Source organism: Dermacentor variabilis, chromosome 6 (genome assembly GCF_050947875.1).
Source record: "Dermacentor variabilis isolate Ectoservices chromosome 6, ASM5094787v1, whole genome shotgun sequence".
NCBI lineage: Eukaryota > Metazoa > Arthropoda > Arachnida > Ixodida > Ixodidae > Dermacentor > Dermacentor variabilis.
Genome location: NC_134573.1, coordinates 198,569,505 through 198,584,979, shown reverse-complemented (window position 1 = coordinate 198,584,979; position 15,475 = coordinate 198,569,505). Strand labels below are relative to the sequence as shown.

General features: G+C 47.7%; 2 protein-coding genes across 6 annotated transcripts; one reads left to right on the top strand and one right to left on the bottom strand.

Moving 5' to 3' along the window:
- The first annotated feature begins 424 nt into the window (after positions 1–424).
- Positions 425–2,458, top strand: LOC142586061 (uncharacterized). Its single transcript, XM_075697325.1, has 2 exons — positions 425–961; positions 2,017–2,458. The coding sequence occupies exons 1-2, from the start codon at positions 653–655 to the stop codon at positions 2,128–2,130; spliced, it is 423 nt and encodes a 140-aa protein (XP_075553440.1). The 5' UTR covers positions 425–652; the 3' UTR covers positions 2,131–2,458.
- A 38-nt stretch (positions 2,459–2,496) lies between these two features.
- On the bottom strand, positions 2,497–6,767 carry LOC142586060 (uncharacterized). Of its 5 annotated transcripts, XM_075697321.1 has the most exons (6): positions 6,199–6,722; positions 6,007–6,109; positions 5,808–5,941; positions 5,063–5,557; positions 4,000–4,330; positions 2,497–3,825 (listed from the first exon to the last, which is right to left on the bottom strand). In XM_075697321.1, exons 5-6 carry the CDS (start codon positions 4,326–4,328, stop codon positions 3,126–3,128), a joined length of 1,029 nt encoding a protein of 342 aa, XP_075553436.1. In that variant the 5' UTR covers positions 4,329–4,330; positions 5,063–5,557; positions 5,808–5,941; positions 6,007–6,109; positions 6,199–6,722; the 3' UTR covers positions 2,497–3,125. The 5 variants fall into 5 exon arrangements, with proteins under 5 accessions (XP_075553436.1, XP_075553435.1, XP_075553437.1 ...); XM_075697320.1 differs by having other exon boundaries at positions 5,808–6,109; XM_075697322.1 differs by lacking the exon at positions 5,808–5,941.
- Between the last annotated feature and the right edge of the window lie 8,708 nt (positions 6,768–15,475).

Sequence of the window (15,475 nt, the reverse complement as noted above, 5' to 3'; positions counted from 1 at the left end):
TGTGCTTGCTGCGGTAAAGCTAGGGAAACGACGGAGCATATTTTATTAGAATGTGAAGACGTCTACCCAGCGGTCGATTTAGGCACCACTGGCCTCCTTGAAGCCCTTGGGTTCAGCGGGAGCAGTGGTAAAGCAAACAGGTCCGCAATAGACATTAGTAAGAGGCGATTGGAGGATTGGTGGAAGAAAAGTAGGGAAACGACAAAAGACGGAGACGTACAAAAGCACAGTTCACAATAGGGGATCAGAAAATTCGGACGCGGTAGTTTATAGGGTTTTTTTTTTTTCACTGGTTAACCTAGGTAGGATATTAGGCAGCATAGTAGCAAGAGCTTGTTGGCGCAACCCACCGCCCCATTCCAAAGGGGACGCTCATAACATCCATCCATCCATCCCGGCGCCATGCTTGTGGTTGTGCCGCAGCAGCCGACGCATGCTAGCAGCTGTGTTCCGTAAGTGTTGTGTGATGTTCCCTAGCCTTTAGGTTTCTCGTGTGTTGCATGTGGCGTTGGTTGTTTGCAATACTGCTGCGTTGGAAGCTTCCTCTACGGATACACGCTGTAAAGACTTGGAAAAGTGCCCACACCGGAGCACGTTGTTGCGCAACAAAAAGCTGCTGTGTACGTCTCATTTGGCGCGACTGCAGTGCAACATGCAACTCAGCGACTACGCAAAGTCGCTGCCTGACCCCGAGCGCAGCAGATACATCATCAAAATCGCGAAATGCGGCGGAGATGACCCGTTGGCACTGTCCGACGACCACTTTATGAACGATGTTGGTTTTTATCCAAGTGTCGACCGTGCGGACATCAGAGACTATCTAGTCCACGGGACGAGCTTCATGACGCGGGAGCAGCTAAAGAGCTATAAATCCCTGGAGGCTCATAATTACGTCACCAGCGGTCTCGTGGAGCCACCAAGAGTGAAAGTTCGTGATGGCAACGGCGTCGCCGTTGGAAAGGTAGGCTGTACTTATATAATGTACCGCATGTCAGCGGCTTGGGGCATTTTTTCAGTCGTCCAGAAATATAGCGATGGAGCAAGCAATGGATGTGGCGTCCAGTCCGTCGCACTTGTCGCTAGATCGCCGTTGAAGTTGCTGACATGTTGTTCGTGCTTCGTACGCCTGAATTCGCGTTCACAGTGTCTAATCGCGTAAGCTAAACACTGTGATGTATCTATTCTCCCTGCACAGGTCCACCACTCTCAGGCGTTCAGAGATAAGCTGCTGCTGCCGTGGCTGTTGATTAAAGCTGACGGGGAAGTTTTGTGCGCGCACTGTACGTGCATGGCCGGCCTCAGGGAGGCGTGCTCACACGCAGGTGCAGTGCTCTTTTATTTAGAGGCTGTTGTGACACGCCGGGATGGTCGATCATGCACAGATGGGCAAAATGCATGGCTACCACCTCATCTCGTCAGTCTGGAATGCTGACCGGTGGCGGAGATGGACTTCGCGTCTTCCGCAATGAAAATACGCCGCCTGGACGACACTGAGGCTGCCCCCAGCGACCCACCAAGTGTTGAAATGCCCAAGCCGAGAGAGGACGAGATGAGTTTTTCTCGTCATTGAGTAAATCTGAGGGTAGGCCAGCACTTCTCTCGCTTGCCCAAAAATTTGCTGACCCCTACATTCCCTTGGGCTTGAAGTACCCTAAGCTCCTCCTCCGCAATCTGCAAAAGAAGCAGTACCCAATTTCCTTGGAGGATGTACAGGCACAACGCCGCAATGTCTTGCAGGACCTCTCAATTGAGCCTGATGCAAGTTTCTTCGTCTCTTTGTAGCTTACTTACAGCCAAACCTTGCCAAAAAAACTAATTGTGCAGGTTGTTGCTGTTGTAATGTGCCGTGCAGCTGTGTGTCAGCATCTGTTCACAATTAATCTATGCTAAACCTGCACATGCTGCCTGGGCACTTTTCAAATTTATGCAATACTGTCATGAACCTACAACATCCTTAAAGCATTACAGCAAAACTAAAAAGCAATCGAAAGGATAAATATTTGTGTTTGTTTGCAGGTGTGTGTACTGATCGAGAAGCAAAGGCCCAATCTGCATCCGAGAAGTGGCATTTATTTCGGACTGGACGCATCACAGCTTCAAATGCAGGAGCGGTATTTGCAACTTCATTGACCAAGCCTTCAAAGAGCCTGCTGAAGAGACTGTGCTACCTGGACGACTGCAAATTCCAGACTGCAGCAACTCAGTGGGGAAAGAAAGAAGCTGCTGGGAGGGCAGCTTACAGAGAGGCAATGCAGAAGCACCATCTAGGCTTTAAGTGCGAAATGTCTGCAGTAAAACACGTTGTGGGGCTAGTTGGTGCATAGCTTTCAATAGAATAAGCACCAAAATTGACGGCACACAAGAAGAAATACAGACAGGACAAGGCGCTACTTAGTTGCAAGTAGCGCCTTGTCCTGTCTGTATTTCTTCTTGTGTGCTGTCAATTTTGGCACTTATTCTATTGAAAGCGAAATGTCTGGCCTCCACATAAGCATAGAACGACCATTTCTGGCTGCAACTCCTGATGGCCTTGTACATTGCAATTGTTGTGGAGACGGCCTTCTGGAGATAAAATGTCCATACTCTGCAAAAGATGCACTTATTTGCGAAATTCCAGAGCGGCAACGATCTTATCTTGTAGTTGATGGAAATGATGCAAAGTTATTGAGAAACCATCATTACTTCAAGCAAGTAATGATGCAAATGTTTGTCTGCAAAAGAAACTACTGTGATTTTGTAGTATGGACACAGAAAGATATTTTTATTGAAAGAGTAATGTTTGATAAGGAGTTCTGCAACAAAATTGTGGATAAGTGTGCATTGTATTTTGAACGAGTTCTCCTGCCTGAACTTTGTTTCCATTATTGGACCACTGCTGCTGAAGAAGTAGTAGTGGAGCAAAGTGCAGGCAGTCAGGATGATAAATATTGCCACTGTCAGCAGCCAGAATATGGAGACATGATTAGGTGTGATGGGAAGCATTGCAGTCGACAATGGTTTCACTTCCAGTGTGTTAATTTGAAGAGGGCACCTAAATCGCGGAAATGGTTTTGTAATGACTGCAAGAAGTCGTAAAAAAGGTACTGTACATTTACTAGATGCTTTGCACTAAGGACACATGTCAGTCAAATGGTACAACAGTTGCACAGGTTGGTAAGTGCGGCACACACAAATACAACCTTGTCAAGTGCGCTGACTTTTATGCCGTTAAGCACCTTCGGCTCCAAAAATTCAGTGGGAAGAGTGCTTTTGAGAATGGAGTACTTGTCCCTGACTAACCCAATAACTCTTTCAACATGAATCCTAACATTTGCTAGCCTACGTGTTGCCTCAACAGAGTATGCAGTAAGCTGCGGCTTCCCTTTAGTGAAGGCTGGGATTTCCAGCTTCGCTCCACACATGCCCACGGCATCAGAGATCAAGAAACCCCTGTCAGCCAGCACAGAGTCGCCAGGTAGCAGGTTGCTAAGAATTCCACACGATTCTGTCAGCATTTTGGCACTGGTACGTCCACCCCACCCTCTTGATATGTACGTAATTACACCTTGTGGAGCGATGCCAATTAAGTACTTCGCGGTGTTCGCATGCTTGTACGTAGACCATGTTAATGATCTAGGTTCCATGGCTGAAGGTCTGTCCACAAAGACTTCAAAACAATCCAGAATCACAGCTACTTTCTTGCCAAATGTTTCTTGGAATGCCATTGGCATCGTTCTTTGAAGATCTTCACGTTCTGGCCATTTGATCAGACTGCTGAGCCTAATGTAAGCAGCATCAAGCCACCTTTCTACTGTCCTCGTTACGGTTGACTGGTGAATGCCAAACCTGTAAGATAAAACTGCCGATTTGTTATGTGCTTCAATAAGTGTTATTGAAGCTAATGCAATAAAGTTCACCAGCACAAAATTGCTATTGCATGCTCAACTGCAGTTCTGCGTAGTGCAGGAACCTTAATGTTACAAATGAATATAGGTATGGCTGTTGCCCAGAATAAAATACCTGTGTGCAAGATCTTGTAACGGGACGTTAAGCCGCAACCTCATTAGGAAAACGACCATTTCCTGAAATTTGCTCAGGCGGTTTCGTAATGTATGCTTTACATGAGGCTCAACTAAGATGTAAACAGCCTCCAAAACTGCATAATTTGGCAGCCCTGTGTAAAAAACAACCATGTCTGGGTTGCTGCGGAGCACATCCCTGTCTCCAGGGGCTGCCTTTGCCAGGCGACTGCGCGCAATATCCAGGTCATGCTGAAGACGGTGGTTTTTTTCCTCCAGTGAAGAGATGTGGGCTGACAGCAGGTCAGCTGTCACCTCTATGTCTATCATGCCTGCATGATAAATTGAATGTGTAATGACCATATTGAAGGGAAAGCACTGGTGTCAACAAAATGTACAATGATGTTACTTGTTTCAGTACCTTTACATGAGGATTTTTATTATTCTAATAAATAGTGACCTTGAACAATCTTAATGTATATTTGCGCAACAAAAAACAAAAATAAATATTTTTATCATAAGAGTTTTACAAGTCAAGGTTGACCAAGACGAATGCCTAGCTAATCCAGAACAAGATAGTGGCATGCGACGAGGCCTGTCAGACTGAACTGTTTGTTATACAATTAGCTTTCAGTGCAAAAGAAACCACGTCCTTAATTTTCACACCCATAATGGTCAGATTGTACTGCACGTATCGCACCTACACCAACAATAAGCAAAACGAGAACAAGATGAAAGCCGGAGCCAATGTGTTGACATGTGGACTTGTCTTTCTAAAAGTGACATGTTGCCTTGAAGAAGACAAGTCCACTTGTCGAAATGGCTCCTGCTTTCATCTTGTTTTGTTCATCGTGTTGAATTTCCATCTCCCGCAGTCCCCGTGTTTTTTCCACACCAACAATATAATTTTTGTTAAATATGTGAAACATTTCCAGCTTAAAGGATTGTGTTTTAAACAAGTACATTAAAGACTTTACGTCTGTTCACACCACTTCGGCCAAAATCAAAAGGACATGCAGGAATACAGGATTTGCAAGCCCTAGAAACAAAAGTGCGATACTTGCATGCAGAAGCTTGGTTATTCTGCAGATCCGCTTGCAGGTGGCACTGAGCTGTCGCTACATTGTCTTGTAGAACTGGACATTCCAAGCATGAAGGCTCCTCGGGAGCTGCAAAATGAAAGCACGCAGAAAGGAAACAAACTAGTTGAAAAAAAGCAGTCTTCAGTGGAACCTTCGCAACAAAACACTTTGCTTGCGTGCGCAAGTCTTAACGGCTTGACTAAATGGTTTCTCCATTTGTAAATTATTTTGTGTTGCATCTGCATGCACCGTTACTGTTAACAGCTTCAAACGCAGTATTCGATCAGCTGTGAGAATTCATAGACAAAAGTTCAAACGTCCTTGCACACATAACACAGAAGCCTAAATGAGAAAATGCCATGCTCCAGAGATCCATACTCGCTTAAGTACGAATGCATAAATGTTTACTTAGCTTATATGCATGGCCTACAAGGTGCTGCATTGCAGTTTCTTCTGATGAGGGGGATTCTTCGTCACCTGCACAAGAAATGAACACTGTAATTTATGTGAAAGCAAGAGCATAAACTGGACGTTGTCCCCGGCACCTTCGCCCCCCCCTCCCCCTTTTTTTTAAATGTTGTGCACTGCAGTAAATGCGTGCTGGCCCGCGTATATTAAATTACGCAGACGCAGTACACAAGGTTCCATAATGGACAGCTTAGGGTTGGTCTAGTGTAATATGCCAATTAAAGTAGAAGAATGTAAGTGTGAAGTGACGCCTTCGTACAGAAAGAAATCTCCTCGGCCGCCGTTCCTGCAGCGATGGGCGCCGCGTTCGTGCTCGCGCTCCCCGGTAGCTGCCTTAATTCAAAGGCGTTGGCTGCAGAACTCGCACGCCTCCGTTGCTCGAGCCGCATATACCTGTAAAAAATTAGTTCGATTAGTTCATAATCACTTGTTTGACTGCGTGCAAAATTAATTTGCACCTGTCGCTCGAGCTTCTTCCAGCGTGCGTCGTGGACTTGTAGCCGATATTGAGGCTCGGCGCCCAGTCGGGATTCGCCTCATCCATCAAATAAGCTGGTCGTCCTGAAAAATATAGCCCACTGGTACGTTACAGAGCTGCATGCAAAGAATTGCGCAAAAAATCTAAGCTTTAATGCCTCTGCCGTGCTTACCTGTGATGAAATGCGCCCCGCAAACTCGGTAATGCGTCGCCAATTCGTCCAGGTCTTTGCGACGAATTCTGCTCAGCCACAGAGCTCTGCGCCTTGACGACATCTCAGCTGTTTCAAGACACTGTCCTTCTTTGACTCTGGGCACGACATAGAAGCCCAGCGGTTGAAAGTTCTCATCGTTGGGTTTGTTTTTTTACCGGTTGGAACAACCGTAGACGGCGCAGTTCACCATTGCGGCTCGACGCGCAACAACGTGCTCCGGTGTGGGCACTTTTCCAAGTCTTTACAGCGTGTATCCGTAGAGGAAGCTTCCAACGCAGCAGTATTGCAAACAACCAACGCCACATGCAACACACGAGAAACCTAAAGGCTAGGGAACACCACACAACACTTACGGAACACAGCTGCTAGCATGCGTCGGCTGCTGCGGCACAACCACAAGCATGGCGCCTGGATGGATGGATGGACGTTATGAGCGTCCCCTTTGGAACGGGGCGGTGGGTTGCGCCACCAAGCTCTTGCTACTATGCTGCCTAATATCCTACCTAGGTTAACCAATGAAAAAAAAAAAAAAAACCCTATAAGCTACGACGTCCCAATTTTCTGATCCCCTATTGCGAACTGTGCTTTTGTACGTCTCCGTCTTTTGTCGTTTCCCTACTTTTCTTCCACCAATCCTCCAATCGCCTCTTACTAATGTCTATTGCGGACCTGTTTGCTTTACCACTGCTCCCGCAGAACCCAAGGGCTTCAAGGAGGCCAGTGGTGCCTAAATCGACCGCTGGGTAGACGTCTTCACATTCTAATAAAATATGCTCCGTCGTTTCCCAAGCTTTACCGCAGCAAGCACATGCTTCTTCTTCCTTCTTATATCTCGCTTTATAGGTGCGTGTTCTAAGGCATCCCGATCTCGCGCTTCGAAAAGTAATGAGCTTCCCTTTGAGTTATCATAAATGGTTTCTTTCCTGATTTCGTTTTTTCCTCTTAAGTAGTTAGTCATGGCAGGTTTCTTTTCCATTGCCGCCACCCATGAGATTAATTCAACCTCTATGACTTTCCGCTTGACCTTCTTTGTTGCTGTATTGCTCACCCCACAGGCCGCATACTTGCTGGTAAACTTCCTAGTTCTTTTCCTCCACTGTGAATCAATGTTTTGCCTGTACAGATACCTGAACACTCTCCCAGCCCATTTACTTTCTTCCATATTCCTCAGCCTTTCTTCATACTCAATTTTACTGCGAGCTTCCCTCACTTCAAAACTAGTCCAGCCCATATCCCCCTGCATAGCTTCATTTGTAGTCTTCCCGTGAGCGCCCAATGCGAGGCGACCCACTCACCTTTGGTTCCCGTCGAGTCCTGATTGTACCCCTGATTTAAAACAAACAACCGCATTTCCAAAAGTAAGTCCTGGAACCATTACCCTTTTCCACATACCTCGGAGGACCTCGTACCTATTGTATCCCCATATATATAGCGCTCTGTGCTTCATTATGGCTGCATTTCTCTTCCCCCTTGACTGTTATGGTTTTTTTCCTGTGTTTCCATATATCCATTGCCTTCGTTTATCCATATACCAAGGTATTTATATCCTGTTACCCGAGGTATTTCTTGGCCCTGTATCTCGACTGTCTGTTCACTGTTTTCATTGAATACCACAACACCTGATTTTCTAACACTAAATTTCAAACCTAAATTGTTGCCTTCCTGTCCACAGATACTTGCCAGACGTTGCAAATCACTTTGCTTGTTAGCGAGCAACACAATGTCGTCCGCATAAAATAAACCTGGGAGTTGCTGCTGTATTACTGTACCTGCCTGTTTGTATGAGAGATTAAACCCGATATTACTTCCTTCTAGCGCTCCATCCTCACCATGTACGTCATAAACAGCAGCGGGGATAAAGGGCACCCCTGCCTCAGTCCCTTGTTGATATGAACTTTCTCCGCGCTCCTCATCCCTTCCCATTCAACGCAGACGGTATTTTCTAGGTAAATGTCTCTAAAAAGTTGTAGACAATCGTTACCTAAGCCTTCCCCTTCCAGAATATCCCACAAGATGTTGCGGTCTACGTTGTCGTAAGCTCGTGTAATGTCCAAAAAGGCCACATACAACGGTCTGCTTTCTGCTAATGATATTTCAATACACTGAGTAAGAACAAACAAGTTATCATCCAAACGCCTACCTATTCTAAAGCCATTCTGAAGCTCTCCCAAAATGCCATTATTCTCTGCCCATGCTTGAAGCTTTAATTTGATTGCCTGCATTGCTAGCCTGTATATAATTACCGATGTAATGGTCAACGGTCTGTACGAGTGAATTGTCTTTCTCCCCCTTACCTTTATAAATTAAATTCATTCTACTTTGTCGCCAACTGTCTGGTATTCGTATATCATTTAAAGTTTTTTCCACTGCTTTCACCACAGCTTACTTACTTTTTGGTCCCAGTTCATTTATCAGCCTAACGGGAACCTCGTCTAGCCTTGTGGCTGTGCGCTTAGGAATTTTCTCTTCCGCTTTCTTCCAGTCTAAATTTGTCAGCACCAGCTCCTTTTCCACTTGGGTCTCTTTCATGCTCTTTTTTCTGCAAATACAACTTCGTCCTTGCCTTGGAAAGATTCGGCTGTTACTTTTTGGATGTAATTTACTGCCGCTTCTCCTTCCAGTCTGTTTTCATCTTTGTCTAGGATATGTTGTTGTATTGTTGTTGACTTCCTGCCTAATAATTTTATGTGATTACAAAATATTCTAGGTGCGGCCTTCTTTTTCTTGCGTATTTCTGACAACCAACGTCCACTTTCACCTTTTAATTTTGCTTGCACCAGTAGTTGAACCATAGACTTTTTCTTCCGGTATATTTCCCATTTACTGGTTACTTCATCCTGTGGCAACTGCGCCTTCTTTGCCTGCCTGTGCTCTCGAGAGGCTTTCTGTCGTTCGGCGATCGCTTCTCGTATCTCCTTGTTCCACCAGCTTTTCGGTTTCTTTTTTCCTTTCCAACGAACACGTTGTTTCTCTTTCCGTATTTCTTTCGTTATTACACTTAGAAGCTCACCATATTCCCACTCCTTACTAGGCCACTTGTCAGGTTCTTCCTCAACTCTAGTGACTATATTTGCTATTTGTTCAGCGTTCAAATTTGGACTGGCCATTGTGCTTTCCTTGCTCTCTTTCCCAACTACATATCCGATTTTCAAAATGATGCGTTTATGGTCACTCCCTATGCTGCTAAACCCTTCCTCATCGATGACCATTTCTCTCAACTTATCATGAATTCCTTCTGTCATCATACAGTAATCAATGGTCGATTGCCGGTTTCCCACTTCCCACGTGATCTGTCCTTCACACTTAGGCCCTGTATTCACGATCACGAGGTTATGTTGCTCGCAAAGGTCTAGCATTGACTTCCCGTTATTGTCGGTATAGCCATATAAATCCTGTATGTGGGCATTCATGTCACCTAATAGGACAATCTCAGCACTATTCCCGAAACCCTTAATATCAGCGCTTATGCACTCCACTAACTCTTTATTCTTCTCTGTGCAATTATTTCCGGTCCACAAATACGTAACTCCCAGCCCAGTTTCTTTTCCACTCATTGTACCTGACAACCAAAGATGCTCTTGACATTGTGAATTTACTCTTTTCCATTTGGCTCCCTGATGGATGAGCATTCCGACTCCCCCTCCCTTTCTTTCCGATTTAGTTCTGTTGCACTCTTCCCATACATAATTCTCAATAACTGGCGGCTCTTCTGCGTCTCTAAGGTGCGTTTCTGTAACCGCATACACCTCTATTTGTTCTCTATGTAACTGCTCCTCAATCTCTGCCCACTTTTGCTTTCTTCTGCCGCCCTGCATGTTTATGTAGCCTATTGCATGGCGAGCTCCTGTTCTTGCTTTCCTCCTTTTTCTATTATCGACGCCGATGCTCTTCTGATGTTCCCCTAGGGGACCTTCTTCATTACTACCTACTCTGACCTCCTGAGCGCCTGCGGGCCCCCTAAAAAAGCAACAGCGCGACCCCCAAGTCGCCAGCCCACTTCTCGTGCTAGCCTGTAATTGAAGTGGAACCCATCTCGTTTAAAACCACCACAACTTCTCACTTCCCTGATTACTTCGACAACCTCGAAGCCCTTCTCTAGGCTCATTTTCCATATTGCCTCATTGGCAGCCATTACTGCTCTTTGTACGTGACTGTCACGCACAGGCACCTCCGGCACCCTGCACACCACGATCTGCACCTGAGGGGATAGCTCGCGCAAGTCGTCCATCCCCTTCGCCAAGCACTGGGCTAGTCCTGGCCCTTTCCTGTTTAGGACGTCATTTAGCCCACCTGCTACTACGACAAGGTTGCGCACGTGGGCATTTTCCGTGAGCTTTTCTTTTGCTCGCTCCATGACAGAACTCAGTGTCCGCCCTGGAAATGTCCCTACCGCCACTCTTATGTCGCCTTTCACCCTCTCCACAATTGCTTTTGAGCACCCAGCCATGTTTGAGTCGCCAGCGATAATCACCCTTTCACTCTCTCCTACCTCTGTCAGCTTCCCTGTGTCCTTTTCCGCGTGATTCGGACTCGACAAAGGGCATTGTCCCCTGGGCTCCTGCTTTTTCCGCGTGGCGGCCTCAAGGTAGGTGCCACTCTTTCCAGCTTCCTGTGGCTGCAGCGTCGCCTCACTCGGGGCGTGTTGCGCTGCTTCACTATGGGGAACCAGCGCTGGATAGGCGGCGCGTCGAAAAGAGTGCGTTGCACGCCGCCCTGGCGACGAAACGCGGCATATTCCAGCCACACAACCAGACGACACACGCATACGCAGCCGTATTATAGTTCGTATGTTTCCGTTTTCGCGCCCCTTCAAGTGGAGTTTTTGTAAAGAAGCTAGCGCCATCAAGTGAAGAAATGACGAAAGAAGCTTTTTAAGCTTTATACATTTTTCACAGTGCGTCGCGGCGAGCACGTGTGTTTCTTTAACGGTTGCGTCGTGTATCGATGCCATGCTTGCGTGGCTGCCTGCCTCGCAAATCTAGCAGTTATGGCTCCGGTCGTGCTGCGCTATGGTTTCGGAAGTATTAGTTGGCCTAAAGATATTCCATATTTCTCTGGCTAGACATTAAAAATTCTGATGTTACTTCGCCACAGCAGTCAATGGAGAAGAAAGCTTTATCGCATCAGCTGACTCGCGCAAGCAAAGGTTTGAGTGCTCGGCTGCTTGATCCGTAACAATTCTGGCTACATTTAGCACTAATTACATTAATTTGCCGGATGCATCTCAGCGCCGAGTCCTCATCCGCATGCGCATATTTATAAACACATAGGTGGCTTAGTCGCGCGTGCGCCGGCACTATGCGCATACAACTCGTATTACAAGGCAGCTTCCCTCCTACATAATTCTTGGCAATGAATGGATAATTTTTACCTTTCGTATCGTTCACTTGGTGCGGTGGCGTTGGAAGGGGCTTGGCGGTGGCATTGCGAAGGAAAAATAGTACATATGCCGGATGGTGCATGCTATGGCTCATTTTGTTTCCGACGAAATACCGACAGCAGATTCTGCTGTTTGGTACTGTCTGCCATGGCTGACCGTCTTCACTATCGAATAAACCAAGGATACACGCAAAATTTGATTTAGAAACCAGCCCGACACCGCTTGACAGGGCGACAAGACGGGAGCTTACTCCGCTCGCCTGACTGCTTGGATCCAACGCCGCCTCCGTTCTTGTTCGTAGGGTTTAGATGGAAAGACGCAGAAGGATACATCCTCCCTCATCCCGACTTAGTTGTGGCACTTGTATACGCAACAGTATCGTCGGCGCCCTTTTGTTTTCCTTCGACTTTAAGGGCACGCAACGCAACTTTCGTCCGCGGGGGAGGCTGCATTGTGCACGTTCTGACCGCCAGGGCGGCGCTGCAGGCGCCGTGAAAACTCCAGCGCTGGTTCCCCATAGCTACGCCGATTTACCGGCGGCGAGCTGGCGACCGCTTGCTTAGGCTCCCTGCCTCCCACTTCGCCTGTAGGGTCTACCCTACTTTCTGAGTCTTTGCCACCGCTTTGGTAGGTCTCCTCGATTTGGCTGCACTTTTTGCACTAGTTCAGAAAAGTGTCGTGCCAGTGCAGCGCCAGTTTTTCAAGTGTAAGCGTAGCGCGACACTAGCGCTCTCAGTGCAGCGGTCAAATCGAGGACAAAAGTGCAAGAACGTACAGGCCTTCGTCTGCTCCGACTGGGCGGCTGTGGCTTTGCTTTTGTTGGTGTGTGCCGCTAGCTTAAACGTGTGCGCAATGGCCTTTTTGGTCCTGTGGAAAGAATTTGTGTATTAGTACCTAGAAATTAGTTCAACTTCGGCATCATTATTCAGAAAGCATGACCGAGCGCAGTTTCCACACATTTCTGAATCATATATGGCACAACGTTTCAAACGACTGACCGATGTGGTTTTTAACGTCGAGGTAGCGGTAAGCTCGTGAAAATTAATACAAACGACTGTGACCTGAGGGAAAATCCCGACCTTCAGTGCACTTAGCAGCAGCTGAACCCGGAAAGCGCCCTTAACAAGATGCTGCCTACACATCCTGAAGAAAACTGGCGTCCGTGCTGCGTTACTAATAACAGGCGCCGTCGATGCCTTCTACCAACACCCGCATGGCCACGGAGGCGCATGTGTCGTCTGCTATCAAAAGCCTTGCACTACGTGCACGAGAAAAGAACTTGCGGAGAATCTAGTGCCGAAGTGTACATGAACTCGTGCAGCACGACGTCAAATCGAGTGCCGAAGTGCAGGTGGCGCTAGCTGCACTGGCAAATCGAGTGCTAGAGTGCTGCACTCCCTGAACTAGTGCAGAAAGTGCAGCCAAATCGAGGAGACCTGGTGTCCTGACCCGACATTCTCCACTGCCCGCGTCTCAAGCGCGTCGAGCCGCTTTTTCAGTTCGGCGCTCCTTTCTTTCTCTTCCTCAAGCTCGGCCACAGTCCTTACTAACTGCGCGGCCTGGGCCGCCTCCACCTTGACGAAATTTTCAACTTTCGCGTGCAGTGCTACCCGCTTCTCCTGCTCCTCCCTCAGGTTTGCCTTAAGCTCTTCGAACTTAGCCGCCCAATTCCCTTCCAGTTTTTGGACGGCTTCCCTGACGCCCTCGCACGACCTGCACGTGAAGCTAGACCCCTCCGCGTCTTCTAAATTCTGGAATTTAGTCTCGTCGAGGAAGCACCATCGCAGGCACTCGTCGCACTGCACTTGCTCCCCGTCCCCCGCGGCCTTCACGTTCTTCGATTTCATCGCCAGGCCTACGTCCCTAGGCCCAAAGAGCAAGTTCGCCAAATCACTCACGCAAAGCCGACCTCGACCGCTATCCCAAACAAAAAATAAAGGATTATCACTCCCTACTCCATGTAAGAGTCCGAAGAGCTACCTGAAAGAATCAAATAAGCCTATCAAATAGGTCCCTCCTACCACCTAGGCCTAACGGGGGAGCCGCCAGGCCTAGACAAAGCCGGTACGTTTACTACTCCTACCAAGAATTCAAAATTTGCGCCCCTACTTTATGCAAAAGAAAACACTTCAAAACACTAGCTAATAAAGATAAAAGAGTACTTAGCTACGAACGAGGTCGCTGAAGCCTCGGCCACAGGAGCGTCCGCGAGCCACGACCAACCACACCCGCAGGCCACTCCAATGCTGCGTAACGATGTGCGCACTGATGATGCGCACAATGATGACAATGATGACAATGCGCACAATGATGCGCACAATGATGACTGCGCAACGATGATGCGTCGATGATGCGCTCGGTAAAGCCCCTGAATCTCCCAAAGTAGCGCCATTCGCTTCCCTGCTCCTCCGCTCGGCGCGGCCTCGACGGTGGCGCCGCCGGTGGTGGGCCTGCCGTAGCAGACGACGGCTAACGCGCTACGGGAGGAAATCCGTAGAAAAGTTCGTTCGAGCCCTGCGGAGCAGTTTTTTCAATCGAGATCTTTCTTCGTCAGTCGGTAACTGGCCTTTAGAATTTAGTGTTGGAATTGCGGAAGAACTAGAGAAAAGGACCATTATTCAAGGCGTATTTAAGGCGTAAAGCGCGCAACGTTGAGAGTTCGTGTTGCTGAAACAATACGCAAGCTCGCGGTGTACTCAAACACGCGCGTAATTACCAAAGTTTCAGGTGTTGACAGCGTGAAAGTATGTGTACGTGGTTTCGTAGGTTCATTTACGTACCTGCAGGATACTTTTGCTCGGCCGGTGCGTGAGAGATTGCTGACCGCACACAGCCGGAATGGCTGTGTGCGGCTGTGTGAACAAGTACTGCTCCAGGAGGGCACATGTAATGGCTAACGGAGGCCTCTGAAGAGCACGTGACATTACAATAATGCAGGCGTCGCAGGGAGCGTTCACATGCAAAATTGGCTGTCCGCGATCTTATACCCCCTTGGCATGCACAGGCTACGGCGAGCCGCATCCAGCCCTGCTTCTAGCTTTGGTGTTCCCGTTGCCGCTTTGGTGTCCTGGAGGCGCCGTCAATAATACGAAAAAATGACAAGGTGTTGGCTGTCCGCGATCTTATAACCCCTTGGCATGCACAGGCTACGGCGAGCCCCATCCAGCCCTGCTTCTAGCTTTGGTGTTCCCGTTGCCGCTTTGGTGCCCTGGAGGCGCCGTCAATAATACGAAAGAATGACAAGGTGTTACAACTAGTAAATAAAATTTACTGAAGAAATACAATCGCGCCGAGGCGCCAACTTCTAAAGCAGCGCTAGCGCGCACGCGCGAGTATTCTGAAACGCCATCGAGGAATTTACCGGCCCACGTACGACTCTACGATCAAAGTGCACGTTAAACATCCCCAGGCGAGCTAGATGAAGTTATCCGGAGCCATCCACTACGTCCTGCATTCTAGCTTTAGTCGCTTCGGAACGTTAAAAACGTTAATCACCACAAACCAAATCAATACATGCGGGCGTACATTCGAAGCTAAAAGACTGCATCGTAAGTCATACTGAGCCTTGCAAAAGCGTCGAGAATGTGCTAACTTCTGGTGGAGCTCAAAACACACCCTGAATAAAGTCGCTTTTATGTCACAGGCCAGCTGCAGATGCGTGCATTTCACCGCAAGACGAAACTACATGAAACAAAGAGAGCACATTCGAAAAAAAAAAGTCAGACAACGCGCTAAAAACCACACAGAGCATGAACACACGCTTTTTCGAAACGGAAGGCGTGATCTAGGCTCGAAATAAGAGGTTGTGAGTAGCCATGGCCCTTACTTCACTAAGCCGTGCGTTCTTTGCCACTT